Genomic DNA, 12,175 nt, shown 5'->3' with positions numbered 1-12,175 from the left:
GCTTACTGAATTTCAACCCTAGCTAGATTTGTCCAGAGACGGTCCAACCGATCTTATTACACAATACACATGCACTGTTTATAACATATGTTGGACTTATTTGTGGCAGACCACTACCCTGTCAGATAGGACCCACCAGAATCCATTCTCCAACCTGATAAAACAATATATCAGTTGAGTTCATAGACTTGCAGGAGTGTTTTTCCTGCTATGATCTGTGTTCTTTGTCCATCCCAGCTTAACTCCTCTCCAAATAACCTAGGAACCTGTGGGAAATACCATCAAATACGCTGTTCCTCTCTGTTGCACAACCAATTACGTGCCGAAATATAAAATCATAGAGCAAAGAGGGTTTGTTTTGATGGAGGGCTTTGGATGCTCTGAGGAAACTTTGAGGTTGTACAATGTGAGCAGTCGGAGCTCAGGCTTGTGGTTTTCCCGACTCTATTTGCTCCGCAGGACAACAGTCTCGTTGATGGCCCCAACATGGCTGCATGGAAGGAGCAGACGTTCCTGTCCCATGGGGCACTGCTGGCCAAGAGCTGTCAAGCTGCGATGAAGCTCGCCAAACACGACAAGGAGTCCCAAAGACTGGCCTACAAATATGGCAAGCACCTATCACTAGGTCACAAGGCAAGTCCTCCCAGCAGCGTCCGACATTAACACCTGCCAAGCGCCACATGCCGGTGAAATTGGTCTTCGGAGGTTAAATCATTAAGGGTCACCTGCTGACTTTCCGACTCAAACTATGTCCCTGCTGGCCACCGTACACTCCCTCTGACTGTGAGCCAATGAAATCAAAGCAAAACAACGGCTCTGTATCAAACAAGCTTCTGATTGGTTGCCTGCTCCACTGCTCCACACAAAACATTGGCATCTAAACTTCTGTTTCTCCGCTGCATGGAGAGTTAATCAGCTTAAGTTTAAACTAAAATATCGTTATTTCCATGTGGCCACACAGCAGGTGTGGGGCAAACAAATAGGGAAAAAATACAAAAAACCTGTATAAGTTTGTATCTGTATAAGTGAGTGAATACAATTTTACATTATAAATGAAAATGTAGATCCAGTAGGATGGTGAGTCGTTCATTTGCGTCAACATAAAACATTAAGTGCGTAACGATAATGCGGCACATAATGTATTGTGTAATGTATTTCTCTCCAAGATTACGATTTCTTTCAGCTAAATAATCTAGTTTATTAATGCTAGTTTAAAAGTCATTGATAATGATCCCACTCGCAATTCTGTTATTAGTATGTCCTCGCCTGATGCTCATAGCTGCCTGTGTGCCGCTCGCATGGCTACAGGGTATCTCAGCATGGGAGGAAATAGAAATGAGGTCTTTCAAGGAGAACCATCGTCATCAGGCTAAGTGTGTCACTTCAACTGTGTCTTTCCAACAAACTAGTACCACTATCCATCCTTCTGCTCATTAACAGGCTCATCCAGCGTGTAGATAGGCGTAATACAGGCTCTCCTGTCCAATTTCACCGCTGCATCTTCACTTGTTCATAGGTTTAAACTTTAAAGAGCCTATATCATTCAATTTTTGTGATTTTGTTATATTGTGTCTCAGGATGAGAATAATGTTTGTGATTTTGTAAAATAAATCAATGAAAAGAATTAAATTGAATGAACGTGAAGACTTAAGTCCTCACAATTCTGAACCCTGATTGATTTTTGGATTATTATTTTTTTAACCTGGCAATAGTTCTCTGAAGTAAGGTTCTTGATTAAGCAGCGCTGTAGAGTTGCAGCAGTTTGTGATTTACTTTTAAAGGCTCAGACGTTTAAAGAATCAAATTGTATATTATCAGCATTATTGTAGCATTATTCTATGCATTCAAACGGTCTGCCACGTACTTCCGGAACTATCCTTGAAGGTCCACTATAGCTTGATGCTAGAATGGAGCTACGTGACTCACGTGAAGCAAGCATCTTGAACTTCCTTTGACGCCACTCTCTCTTCACTCACTCTGCCTCAAAGGTTTCCATTTCAAATCCGACCAACTGGACTCATTGGATGGATTACAATCATTACTGAGGGGAGCCAATCAAGAACATGTCCAGTTGTGATGCGTTTCCTCGAGTTAGTCTTAAAGAACCCTAACCACTCAGACAGAATCAAATTTCCACAATGTCTTCATGAAACATCTTTGATCATAATGTGTATACAAATAGTTAAACATTTTGAATTCCTTCCCCAGATCGGCAGAAGGTGGAAAAATGAATTCCTAACATATGGCACCTTTAATGTTGAATGTTAAGATAGCAGAATCTCCACACATCACATCATGTTCAAGTTAACGATACACAACTCTGCTTTCCCCTCTGTAGCTGAACTCGGACCTGCAGCCGTTCGTGAAGAGCAGCGTGGGCGAGCCGGCATCGTTCACTTTAGACTCCGCCCCCGTGGTTTTCCATCGACACCAGGTGGGCCAGGAGAAGTGGCGGCAGCAGCTTCAACAGGTAAAGGTGGACCACATAATTAGTTTTGAATAGAATCGCTGCAAACCCTGTGCATAAACCGAGTTGAGGTATTTCTCTGTCCTCATGAGAGCTTCACCTTGGTATAGAACTAGTTGTCTTGGTGTGTATATTAGTCTGGAAACTTAGATTGCTCAGGATTCCCACGGCACAATGAGGCCTTGAAACTTTTTTAAATAGTCTTGAAAGTACTTTATTTTTTAATTAATATGTAGCACCCAAAGTCATCGTTATGCCTCAGCTCTCTGGATCTCTCTCCATCCTCAACTCTTCACATCCTGAGGAAACCCCTTTGAAGGAGATTTGATACAGCAGCAGGTTTAAAACCAGGATTTCTTGACTTGACTTGATCATGAGTAATCATGATGTTTAATTCTGAGGGATGTCATTTCTGACCCCAAAACATACCAACATGAATTCCTGAATTTCACCAAACAGGATCTTGAAAGTCATGAAAAAGTCTTGTATTTGCTAACTGTTTGCTTCTTTTTTCTCTTCTTCGACAAGGCAAAAACATTTAGAAACCAGCTGGATTACTCAAAGGTGAGCCAAGGGCTTTATTTCTTGAAGAGCTATCAAGATTCAATATTTATTTGCCATGTCAACAAGTTGATTGGGATTTGTCTTAGTGAGCTCACATACAAAGACAAGCACATAAAGTCATGCCTTCACACAATACAAAACAATGGAAAGAGCATGATTTGACAATACTGCATCATAATACATTACTGCAACCCTGTAAACACCATAGGCTGAAATCGAAGTTATAAAAGTCAGACTAACACACCCAGATAATGCGATTGGAAGTCGATTTACTCCTGCTTGTATACAGGCCAGTCGGACTGCAACTGGACAAGGCGATCAGCGCATGCGCTAATGTTCTTTGACCCGGAAGTCAAACAGCATGTAAAACTGTTATGTTAGTGGCCAGGGAGCGATTAGGTAAAGCTAAATGATGTAGTAGCTAAATTTGTGCCTAGAATCTTTTTTTTTAATGGAATACGGTATCTTAGTTTCAACTGTATTATGCTAACAAGGGGCTTTATCGGCGGTTTATCTTCGCTCTCTCTCTCCACATAAACACAACCTCGCTCGACGACATAAACACAGAACACAGCAAAACAATGTCCTATCACTAGAATACACACAGGGCGCAGCATCTCTCAACATAAACACACTGCCACACTATTATATGGGCCAGAAGTGATCGTTTTGAGGGGAAACGTTTGTATAATTATATCATCTTTTTTTTATGAAATAGCTGCATTATTAAGAGACTTGCAGCTACCAGTTGTTAGAATTGGCAGAGCCTGCGGGGAAAGAGTGCATATCGCCACATATCGTAGCGGACGCAAGTTACGCAACATGATTCCATCAAAAAATCGATTTCCCACCCGTGCTTGTATACTGGGACATGGAGTTAGTCCAAGTAAATAGCCTAATCCAGAGGTTCTCAAATGTTTTTCAGGCAAGGACCCCTTACTACAAGATAGAAAATATACCGGGGACCCCTTCATTCTGATTTGTGATTTTGGGCTAAGCTTAATTGCTTCCACGGTAACGTGTTTGACTTTTAATTTGATATGTTTGTTAGATACGAATGCAATCCATGAACCATTTTAGATTTAAAGCATGAAATATTTTCGTTGAACTATGAAGCTTTTGCCAAAAAAAACAGTTTGTTTTTATTTTCCTGAAAAATGTCCGCGGACCCCCTGGCAAAGTGCCACGGACCCCTGGGGGTCCCCGGACCCCCATTTGAGAACCACTGGCCTAATCAAGCTATAACCATAGCTCGACTTAACTGTACATGTAAATGTACTGTGTTTAAAGTGCAATGTAGCCCCCTGGAAAGTGCTGCAAGTGCATTATCTGAATTGTACAGTTAGTGTGTAAGATTAAGGGTGTTTAGAAGGCGGACAGCTTCAGGGTACAGTATGTGCTGTTTGGTCGTTTGAAGCCAGATTCATATAGGAATATCTAATTTTAAATTAACATTAGGATTAGACGGTTGTGATGTCAGTATTCAGTCTTAACAATCATATACTGTATTTGCTCCTTTTCTCACTCACTCCTATGTCACCACCTGCTCTTTGAGATTAAACTTTTCTTTATCACCAGCCAATATGGCTGCTAGATTTTAAAGTTACGAGCCAATTAATTTCCAAAACCAAAATGTTTTTCTTGAAATAAACCAGAATATGAGTGCCACTGGGTTAATAGAAGCATACGTATCAGTACAAATAAGTTATAGCATAATGAATCTATAAATTACAGTATTTCACTGATCAATTGTGTGATTTCAAATTGTGTGAAAATAAAGAGATTTTTATTTATATGTAAATTGATAGCAGGGGAGCACTTCAAGTGTGTCACTGGTATCCGGGCCTGACTTGTATGTCACTTTATTTTTTTATAAATAATTATGAGGGGGTGCCCCTTTTTCACACTTATGCACCTGGCCCCTAAACTGTCTGTGCACATCTCTGGATCGCAGGCAGGCTCGTTACTTGCACGTTTGAATGCCCACCATCTGCTCTGCTATTTCACTTGTGTCTTTCTCTTCTCCCTCCCTCCCTTTTTCTCTCTCTCTCCCTCTGTCAATAGTCACAGCTCACAGCTGTATCTGTAGGTTCTTCACAATAAAAATTGTCCGGGTGTTTTGTTAATGAAAGTTCACCTTATATGAATCAGCAATCATCAGGAAATGTTTAAACAAGGCTCCAGATGACTGAAAGTGATCAGCATTAAACGCTAGTCTAGCAGATGTCAAACAGAAACAAAACTAAAAAAGAGGAAAACTAAAGCAGCCTAGCCTATACAGCCTTTTAAAAATGTAATTTCCTGGTTCACTTTTGATGGGGAGAAGAAGGCAGGTGAAGTGAAACTCAGACACTCACCACCCCCAACGTAGGCTACTCACTGCTGCAGCTGTACGGAAGCTGCGCCTGGATCCTGTCTGTGACGAGCGGCTTGTCCAACATCATATGTAGCGTTCTGCACCATCGCCTAATTGTTAATAATAGACATCGGTTTGCGCAAACAGATACGGGATTCCCGCAATCCTGCGGCCAATTTCAGGCACTGATTGTGCAGAAAAGGAGGGGGTGCCTACCAGCGATTTTTTTGTTTTTTGTTGTTTTGTGAGGGGCTACAGCGCCCTAGCCGAACTGGCACCCCAGGCAGGATGCTGTTTCTGTAGGGTGAGCCGGCCCTGCCTGGATGTTTTGGTCTTAACACTTCTGAATCTTGTCTGAGAGGGCAGGAGGTTAAAGAGGTTGTTTGCTGTGTGAGACAGGTCCCTTAAAATTTTCAGGGCCTTCTTTTTAAGCCTAGCCATGTATATTTCTGCTAGGGGTGGGATATTGCATCTGATGGTTTTGGGTGCACTGTGCACCACTCTATCTAACTGTCTCCTGTCCTCAGCAGACAAGTTTCCAAACCAAACCGTTATAGCATACGCGAAGATGCTCTCCACTGCTGCTGTATAGAACTGCACCATGCCATTCACAGAAATACTATACTTCCTCAATTGTCTCAGAAAGAAAAGTCTCTGGTGGGCTTTCTTCAAGAATGGTAGTGGTGTTGTCTCCCCATTTCAGAGTGGAGGAGTTGGTCACACCAAGGAATTTGTAGTTGGACACTTGTTGAACTGCAGTGTTGTTGATGACCAGTGGAAGGTGATCTCTACGGCTCCTGCGAAAATCCACTACTATTTCCTTGGTTTTAGAGACATTTAGTTCCAGGTTGTTCCACTAAAGATGAGATTGCTCTTCTGTAAGCAGATTCATCGTTGTTAGAGATCAAACCTACTACAGTGGTGTCATCAGCTAATTTAAACATAACAGACTGGAAGTGGCAAATAGTCATTGGTGTACAAACAATACAGGAGTGGAGAAAGTATGCACCCCTGTGGGGCACCAGTGCTGATGTTTAGTGGTTTGGACAGGTTGTTGTTTATTTTGACCACCTGTGTTCTTCCTGATAGAAAATCAAGCACCCAATTACACATGGGCTGTCCAACACCCATATGCAAGAGCTTCTCATACAGCCGAGATGGAAGAATTGTATTAAAAGCTGAGCTGTAGTCTACAAAAACCCTTGCATACATTCCAGCGGCCTCTAGCTGTTGTAAAATGGAATGCAGGCACAGTGAAACTGCATCATCACATGAACGGTTTGCTCTATGCGAACTGGTAGGGCTCAAGGACCACACTGGAGAGGTGGTTACACACCAGACGTTCAAAATCCCACATTACAGCAGTGAAACCTTTAATTAATTGCATAATAATTCATGTAATAACCTGTGTTGCTTTTGTGTCGTGCTTTGAGGCCTATTTCCCCCACAAATGTGACACAAATCTCTGCGATGCATGCATCATGCATTTTTTAAGTCTTTTTTTTATTCCCCTTTTTTATTCAGTGGCATTGCAGATTGCATCGCCGTCCAAGACTCAAACGAGGGTTGTCTTTTCACTGTAACCAATATCAAAGTTGAGAAATGAGCTTTCCAAAGTCAACATGTGAGGGAAGAAGGGGACAGATAGGGGTGCAGGAAGAGACTGAGGCAACATGGGAGGGGTCTGATGGTGTTCGGTGGGGGTGGTGGTGTGTGTGTGTGTGTGTGTGTGTGTGTGTGTGTGTGTGTGGGGGGGGGGGGGGGGGGGGGGGGGGGGGTTATCTAGTCCTGTCTGAAACCAGAGCGCGACGGATTAGTTACCAGGACCTATTTGTGGAGGAGACACTGAGGCTCTGAGACAGCAGCATTGTGAGAGAGAGATTCTCCTTCAGCAGACCTGCCGAAAAACAGAGGGGACACGGGGAGAAGTTGGCGGCACCTCGTTATACATCAGTCGTCTCGGAATCGTCCACACATGAATTAGCTTCTGCTTCCATCCCATTGACTCTGACAAATAACCATAAATGTTAAGGGAAACTCCCCGTTTTGTGCAGTCAGTTTTGCATTTAGTTGCTCAGTCAAGGCATTCATTCACAATAAGAAAATGGCAAAACAAATGACAGTAACCCGTAGCAAACTGCTTCACCAGCTGTAAACTTGAACATGGTGGGTGAGGTTGATTCAAAGTCCAGATACAGTAATATAGGCTTTTACTTGGAGGTATAATTGTTTTGGCATTTCTAATAAAAGAACATGCAAGAACCCTCTGGTGGCTAATTAATTCCAACCAGCCCACAGATACAAACCAGTCATTGGGCATATTGATATATTGTAACGACAAATTACAGCACAATTTCAGTAGAGCTTGATTCACTGTGGGGGGAAAATAGCATCTCTTTTTATTATCTTTTGCATCTTTGTTAAGAGACCCAGGAATAAGAAATATAATCGAAACTAAAACAAACAAATGGAGTTCTGAATTGCTGCATCAAGCAATGTCATCATCTTAACAGCCCCCCCCCCCCGAATAAAAAGGCCAGAAATTAAATCAGTTGATCCCTTGTTCCATGTTTTACTAAGCAATATTTGAGATTTCAAATGAATAGAAATGGTAAGGAAAATATTTCAAATGAAGATAGACATTAGTCTGGCTGTAAAATTGAAATAACTTGTCATGCTTATGAAATTTGGATGGAATCTGTCACAGTAGCAATATTTGAGCCTACAGTAGACATAGTTTAGATAAGCTTCACCTACCTCCTCTTTCAACTTAAAGAAGAGGTAAATAAGGCATAGGGTAGAAGGGATGGGGGTGTCAAAGCCAAGAAGGAGCGTAACATGGAGGGGGGGAAGGTGTTATGGGGGGGCCCGACGAGGGAACGTGATGAAATCCAGAGAGGAGAATGAGGTTAGCAGACAAGACGCTGTGAAATGAGGTTGAAAAAAGGTCCCTTTCTAAATTGAGCGAGCAGACGCGGCGGTGCAGTGTTTAGAGGCGAGGCCTACGGGGCTTTCCACAATCCATGAGGTAAAACGCCCTCAGCGAAAAGAGGTCCCGACACGACGGCAGCAGAGCTGAGGGAGACGCCCACATCCGCTCACACCTAATGTCTTCCCATTTCTCCTGGTGTGACATGTGTTGTGTCGCGCGCCAGGCCACGCATGCATACACACATACACCCACTTTGCATTTTCATTTACCCTTCCTTTAATCAGGCTGTCACATTGACATGGAGATCTATTTTTCCTGAGAGAGCGGAGAACAATAGAACATTTAATTAAAAAGAATAGTCCCAGAAAACATCACGAAATATCTCAAATGTTGTAGAAAATGTGAGATTATCAAGTGAGTGTGCAAGAAATTCAAATTTCAAAGGGCAGTCTGTTCATTTCATAACCTGTATGGTATCAGAAACCGTCCTAGCCAAGTTCAGAATTTAAAATTGACCAGTCCTGTGATCCGGTGCCATAATTACTGGATTTAACAGACAGTAGGGATGTAAGTTGCACGGGAAGCTTCACAAGTAGAACCTCTCAAATGTAATGGAGCGCATTGTCAGACAACACTGTCCAGGTTCTTGATATAAATCACATTGTTGAGTCTGAAATGTATCTCCTGTAATAAAACATAACACACTGTAGTAAACAATGCAGTGGCCTCGGAGAACGGGCAGCATTCAAATAGAAAATGTCTCCATAATGCAATACAGACATGGCTGTGGATTGTAAAATGGGATTTGCTTGCTTTGTTTCTGTGCATGATTGGTGCGTGATGCATTTCTTGCCCTTAGTTTATGAGTGAGCTAACTTTTTCTTTTCTTTCTTGCCTCGCCTGGTCGAGAGCTGGATAGCAACATGAATCACAACGTGACAAACTAATGTCAGTGTTTTCCTCCCTCAACAGCTTTGGGCGGCAGTCAAGTCAGAGAAAGGCGTGAACGCAGCGGTGGACTTATGCTGTTACCATGGCAACAAGGCTCTGGAGGCCATCCAGGCTTTCCCCTCCTCCGAGGCTCGATCCGCCTTGGAGAACATCGCCTCCGCCGTCACCAAATTTTAACCTGGACTCTCTCTCTCTCTCTGTCTCTCTCTCTCACACACACACACACACACACACACACACACACACACACACACACTCCCATTTCTCAGTGTGTGGTTCTCTCTGTCTCTGGCGGCTGTGGGACAAGAGCCACAAAATGCTCACCGCTCACAAGACAAATGAACTTCTGATGAGCCAAGTGGCGGCTCGTGTCGGTAAAGACTGGTTTTGGAGGACACTGTGCATTAGAAATGTAATGGTGGTATCCATAAGGTGATCATCATTAAAAAAGAAACACAAAAAAACATCCATCCAGCATCACGTCATGCATCGTCTCAGCCCAGTGCGTGGCCTTTTCTCTCTTGTCTGGAGAGAATCTCACGCCAAGCTCCATTTAAAAATCTGGCAGTTTAATGTTGCCTCGGTTATCGGCTCAGCTACATACCTGACGGATCATAATTTAAGATTTTTTTTTATGAATCTTTTGAATTTGGTACATGGATAATGCACCAAGCGGCACTTGAATAAAAGTTCACTTCACATGGCTGGTTAACAATTGCTGGTTTATTTTGTTGGGAGAAGATTATGGGTATAACAAACAAACCCAATGTTAAGAGTTGTGATTTTCTTTAATTCAATGCTGCTCGATGTATTGGGTGTCCGCCACATTCGTAACCAGTTGTAAAAAGTCTTCAGTCACGTTCTACCAAGTATGTGCATTTGCCAATAAGCAAAGCCATATTAAGTTGCCAGATTTTTTTTATGGAGTTTGGCGCGATGTTCTCTCCGTACGAGGGAGAACGGCACATCTCGTAACGTAATGTCATTTGTGTTGCCTTATTATGTCTGTCCCCGTGCCTGTGTATGTGATCCAAGTCAAGCCAGGGGCGGGGAAAGGTCATGCAGTCTCTCCCCTTGGCCCAGCCAGCCAGCGCATTGAAGCTCCGCCAAGCAGTAATTATTAATGAAGAGACCTGAGCAAATGGACAGGAAATGCAGAGGTATTGATTGGGCCAGCTGCCCTGCTCTAAGCCACGCAGGCTGGCGCCAGCCTGGTGGCCTGTGGTTTTCCAGGCTGCTGTCTGTGGAGGGAGGGGGGGCGGCCAAGGTGTGAAACCAGGCCACCGCTGGCAGCTGTCTGTCACATCCAGGCCACACCTGACGGACAGGGGGCAGGAGACACCAGGCTGGGTGGGTGGAGGAGGAAACAAGAGGGTGCAGAGTGCACTGCTAATAGAGAGGGCTCTGTGGAGCACCGGGAAACCGTTTGTGTCACATCAGAACCTCTTTGTGGTGCTGGAGAGGCTCTGCAGTTGCATCAAGAAACTCCAAGCAGGGGGGCGTCCTGGTGGATCAGTGGTCTAAAGCATGTATAAAAATGGGACTTTTTGTAATTTTGTCTGATAAAGACAGAAAAAATAAATCTCGGTCAGCCATTGTTGCCAAAAGCTGCCGACCTCCAATATGGGCACCACTTGACATATTTATGGTGCTATAAAGAACCTTTTAAGAATGTATGAAATGCTTGAAGCCAGCAGTTATTAATGGGACTTTTTAAGAACCACTTCAACAAATTGGAGGGTACTAAAAGACTCCATATCAAAAGTTTGAATTGGATTTTGAACCACACAAACCTGGGAGCCTTATACCAGTCAGCCATTGTGACAGCTGGTGTGAGTTGGGAAAACAAGGAGGAAGAGTAGGTGGAAGGGTGCAAAGTGGACAAAGGGAGGAGGAAGACATTGAGGAAAACGTGGGAAAGAGGGAGGGATGGGGGGGTTGACAGTCTTTTGGATGGAAAAGACTCACCAACGAAGGACAGGATAAGCCAAGAAGAAGGTGGGGTTTATTAGTGGGAGAGAAGCATGCTGGTTCAGAAACGCAAAGGGAGAGGCCTTGTGGAGTGAGGTGTTTCAAAAACACGTCTCACTGTTGCCGGGTTGTAAGTCCACTTCCTCTACTGTTTTAGTTTCTGCTGATTGAGCTTCCTGTGTACACATATGCCAGGGAAATCCTCGCACTGTTTATGAAATATCCTCTCTGACATGGGACATGGGGGAAGTTACATGGAAAGTTAAAGGGGGTGAACAAGGAAGGAGACTGGGCCACAGCTAGAATGATACAGTTGGGCTGGGTGATATCTGTTAAAAAATGATGATACCAGTGGTGATACCAGTACGCTTAAAGTGATATCGATACCAAGAGAGTACTTCAGTCGATACCTTTTTTCTACTTCATTCATTACTTTTCTAATTCATACATTCAATTCCATCACATACACACCACGCTCAACTTCACCACCACAGACTGTATGGATTTTAGCTGCTGTGGTAGTGGACCAATCACATGTGGCATTAAATCGAAGAGCGCTTGCGGTTATTGGCTGTGAGCAAAATCATCTACAAATTGTTTTTTTTTGTTGTTGTTTTTTTGGTACAAAAAGGCTCAGGTATCGCTTGACTGGAGAAGTTTCGATACTACTTGGTACTGGGTTATTTCAGTCGATACGTAGGGATAGTACTTTTTTTTTTTAAGTTTAGCCCTATTTGCTACTTACCTATGATGGTGTTGATTGGTAGAGTACTTTCTCAGCACAATCCAGGCTGTTCTTCATAGTAGCTCTGGAAAGTTGGGCAAAAATGAATGCAAGGTCAATGGGGTCACGCTCCTGTATGTACAAGCCGACTGAGGCTCACTAAAATTGACTTTGTGTGACTGTGGATTAAATTTTAGTGTGCCTCAGTTA

The 12,175-nt window shown here is 43.2% G+C and overlaps 1 protein-coding gene across 1 annotated transcript in view; it reads left to right on the top strand.

Moving 5' to 3' along the window:
* The window catches only part of LOC310771545 (all trans-polyprenyl-diphosphate synthase PDSS2-like), a gene marked incomplete at its 5' end in the record, with an annotated part of 39,087 nt that extends 28,720 nt beyond the window's left edge, over positions 1–10,367 (top strand). The window contains 4 exons of the mRNA XM_083664136.1: positions 460–633; positions 2,339–2,470; positions 2,996–3,031; positions 9,292–10,367. Coding sequence (XP_083520262.1) covers positions 460–633; positions 2,339–2,470; positions 2,996–3,031; positions 9,292–9,447 — 498 coding nt within the window. The remainder of the gene's footprint in view (positions 1–459; positions 634–2,338; positions 2,471–2,995; positions 3,032–9,291) is intronic.
* Between the last annotated feature and the right edge of the window lie 1,808 nt (positions 10,368–12,175).

The sequence above is a fragment of the Poromitra crassiceps genome (genome assembly GCF_964638095.1).
Source record: "Poromitra crassiceps genome assembly, contig: HAP1_SCAFFOLD_773, whole genome shotgun sequence".
NCBI classification, from domain to species: domain Eukaryota; kingdom Metazoa; phylum Chordata; class Actinopteri; order Beryciformes; family Melamphaidae; genus Poromitra; species Poromitra crassiceps.
Note: the sequence above shows the minus strand (reverse complement) of the source record. Positions and strands in the feature narration are given on the sequence as shown.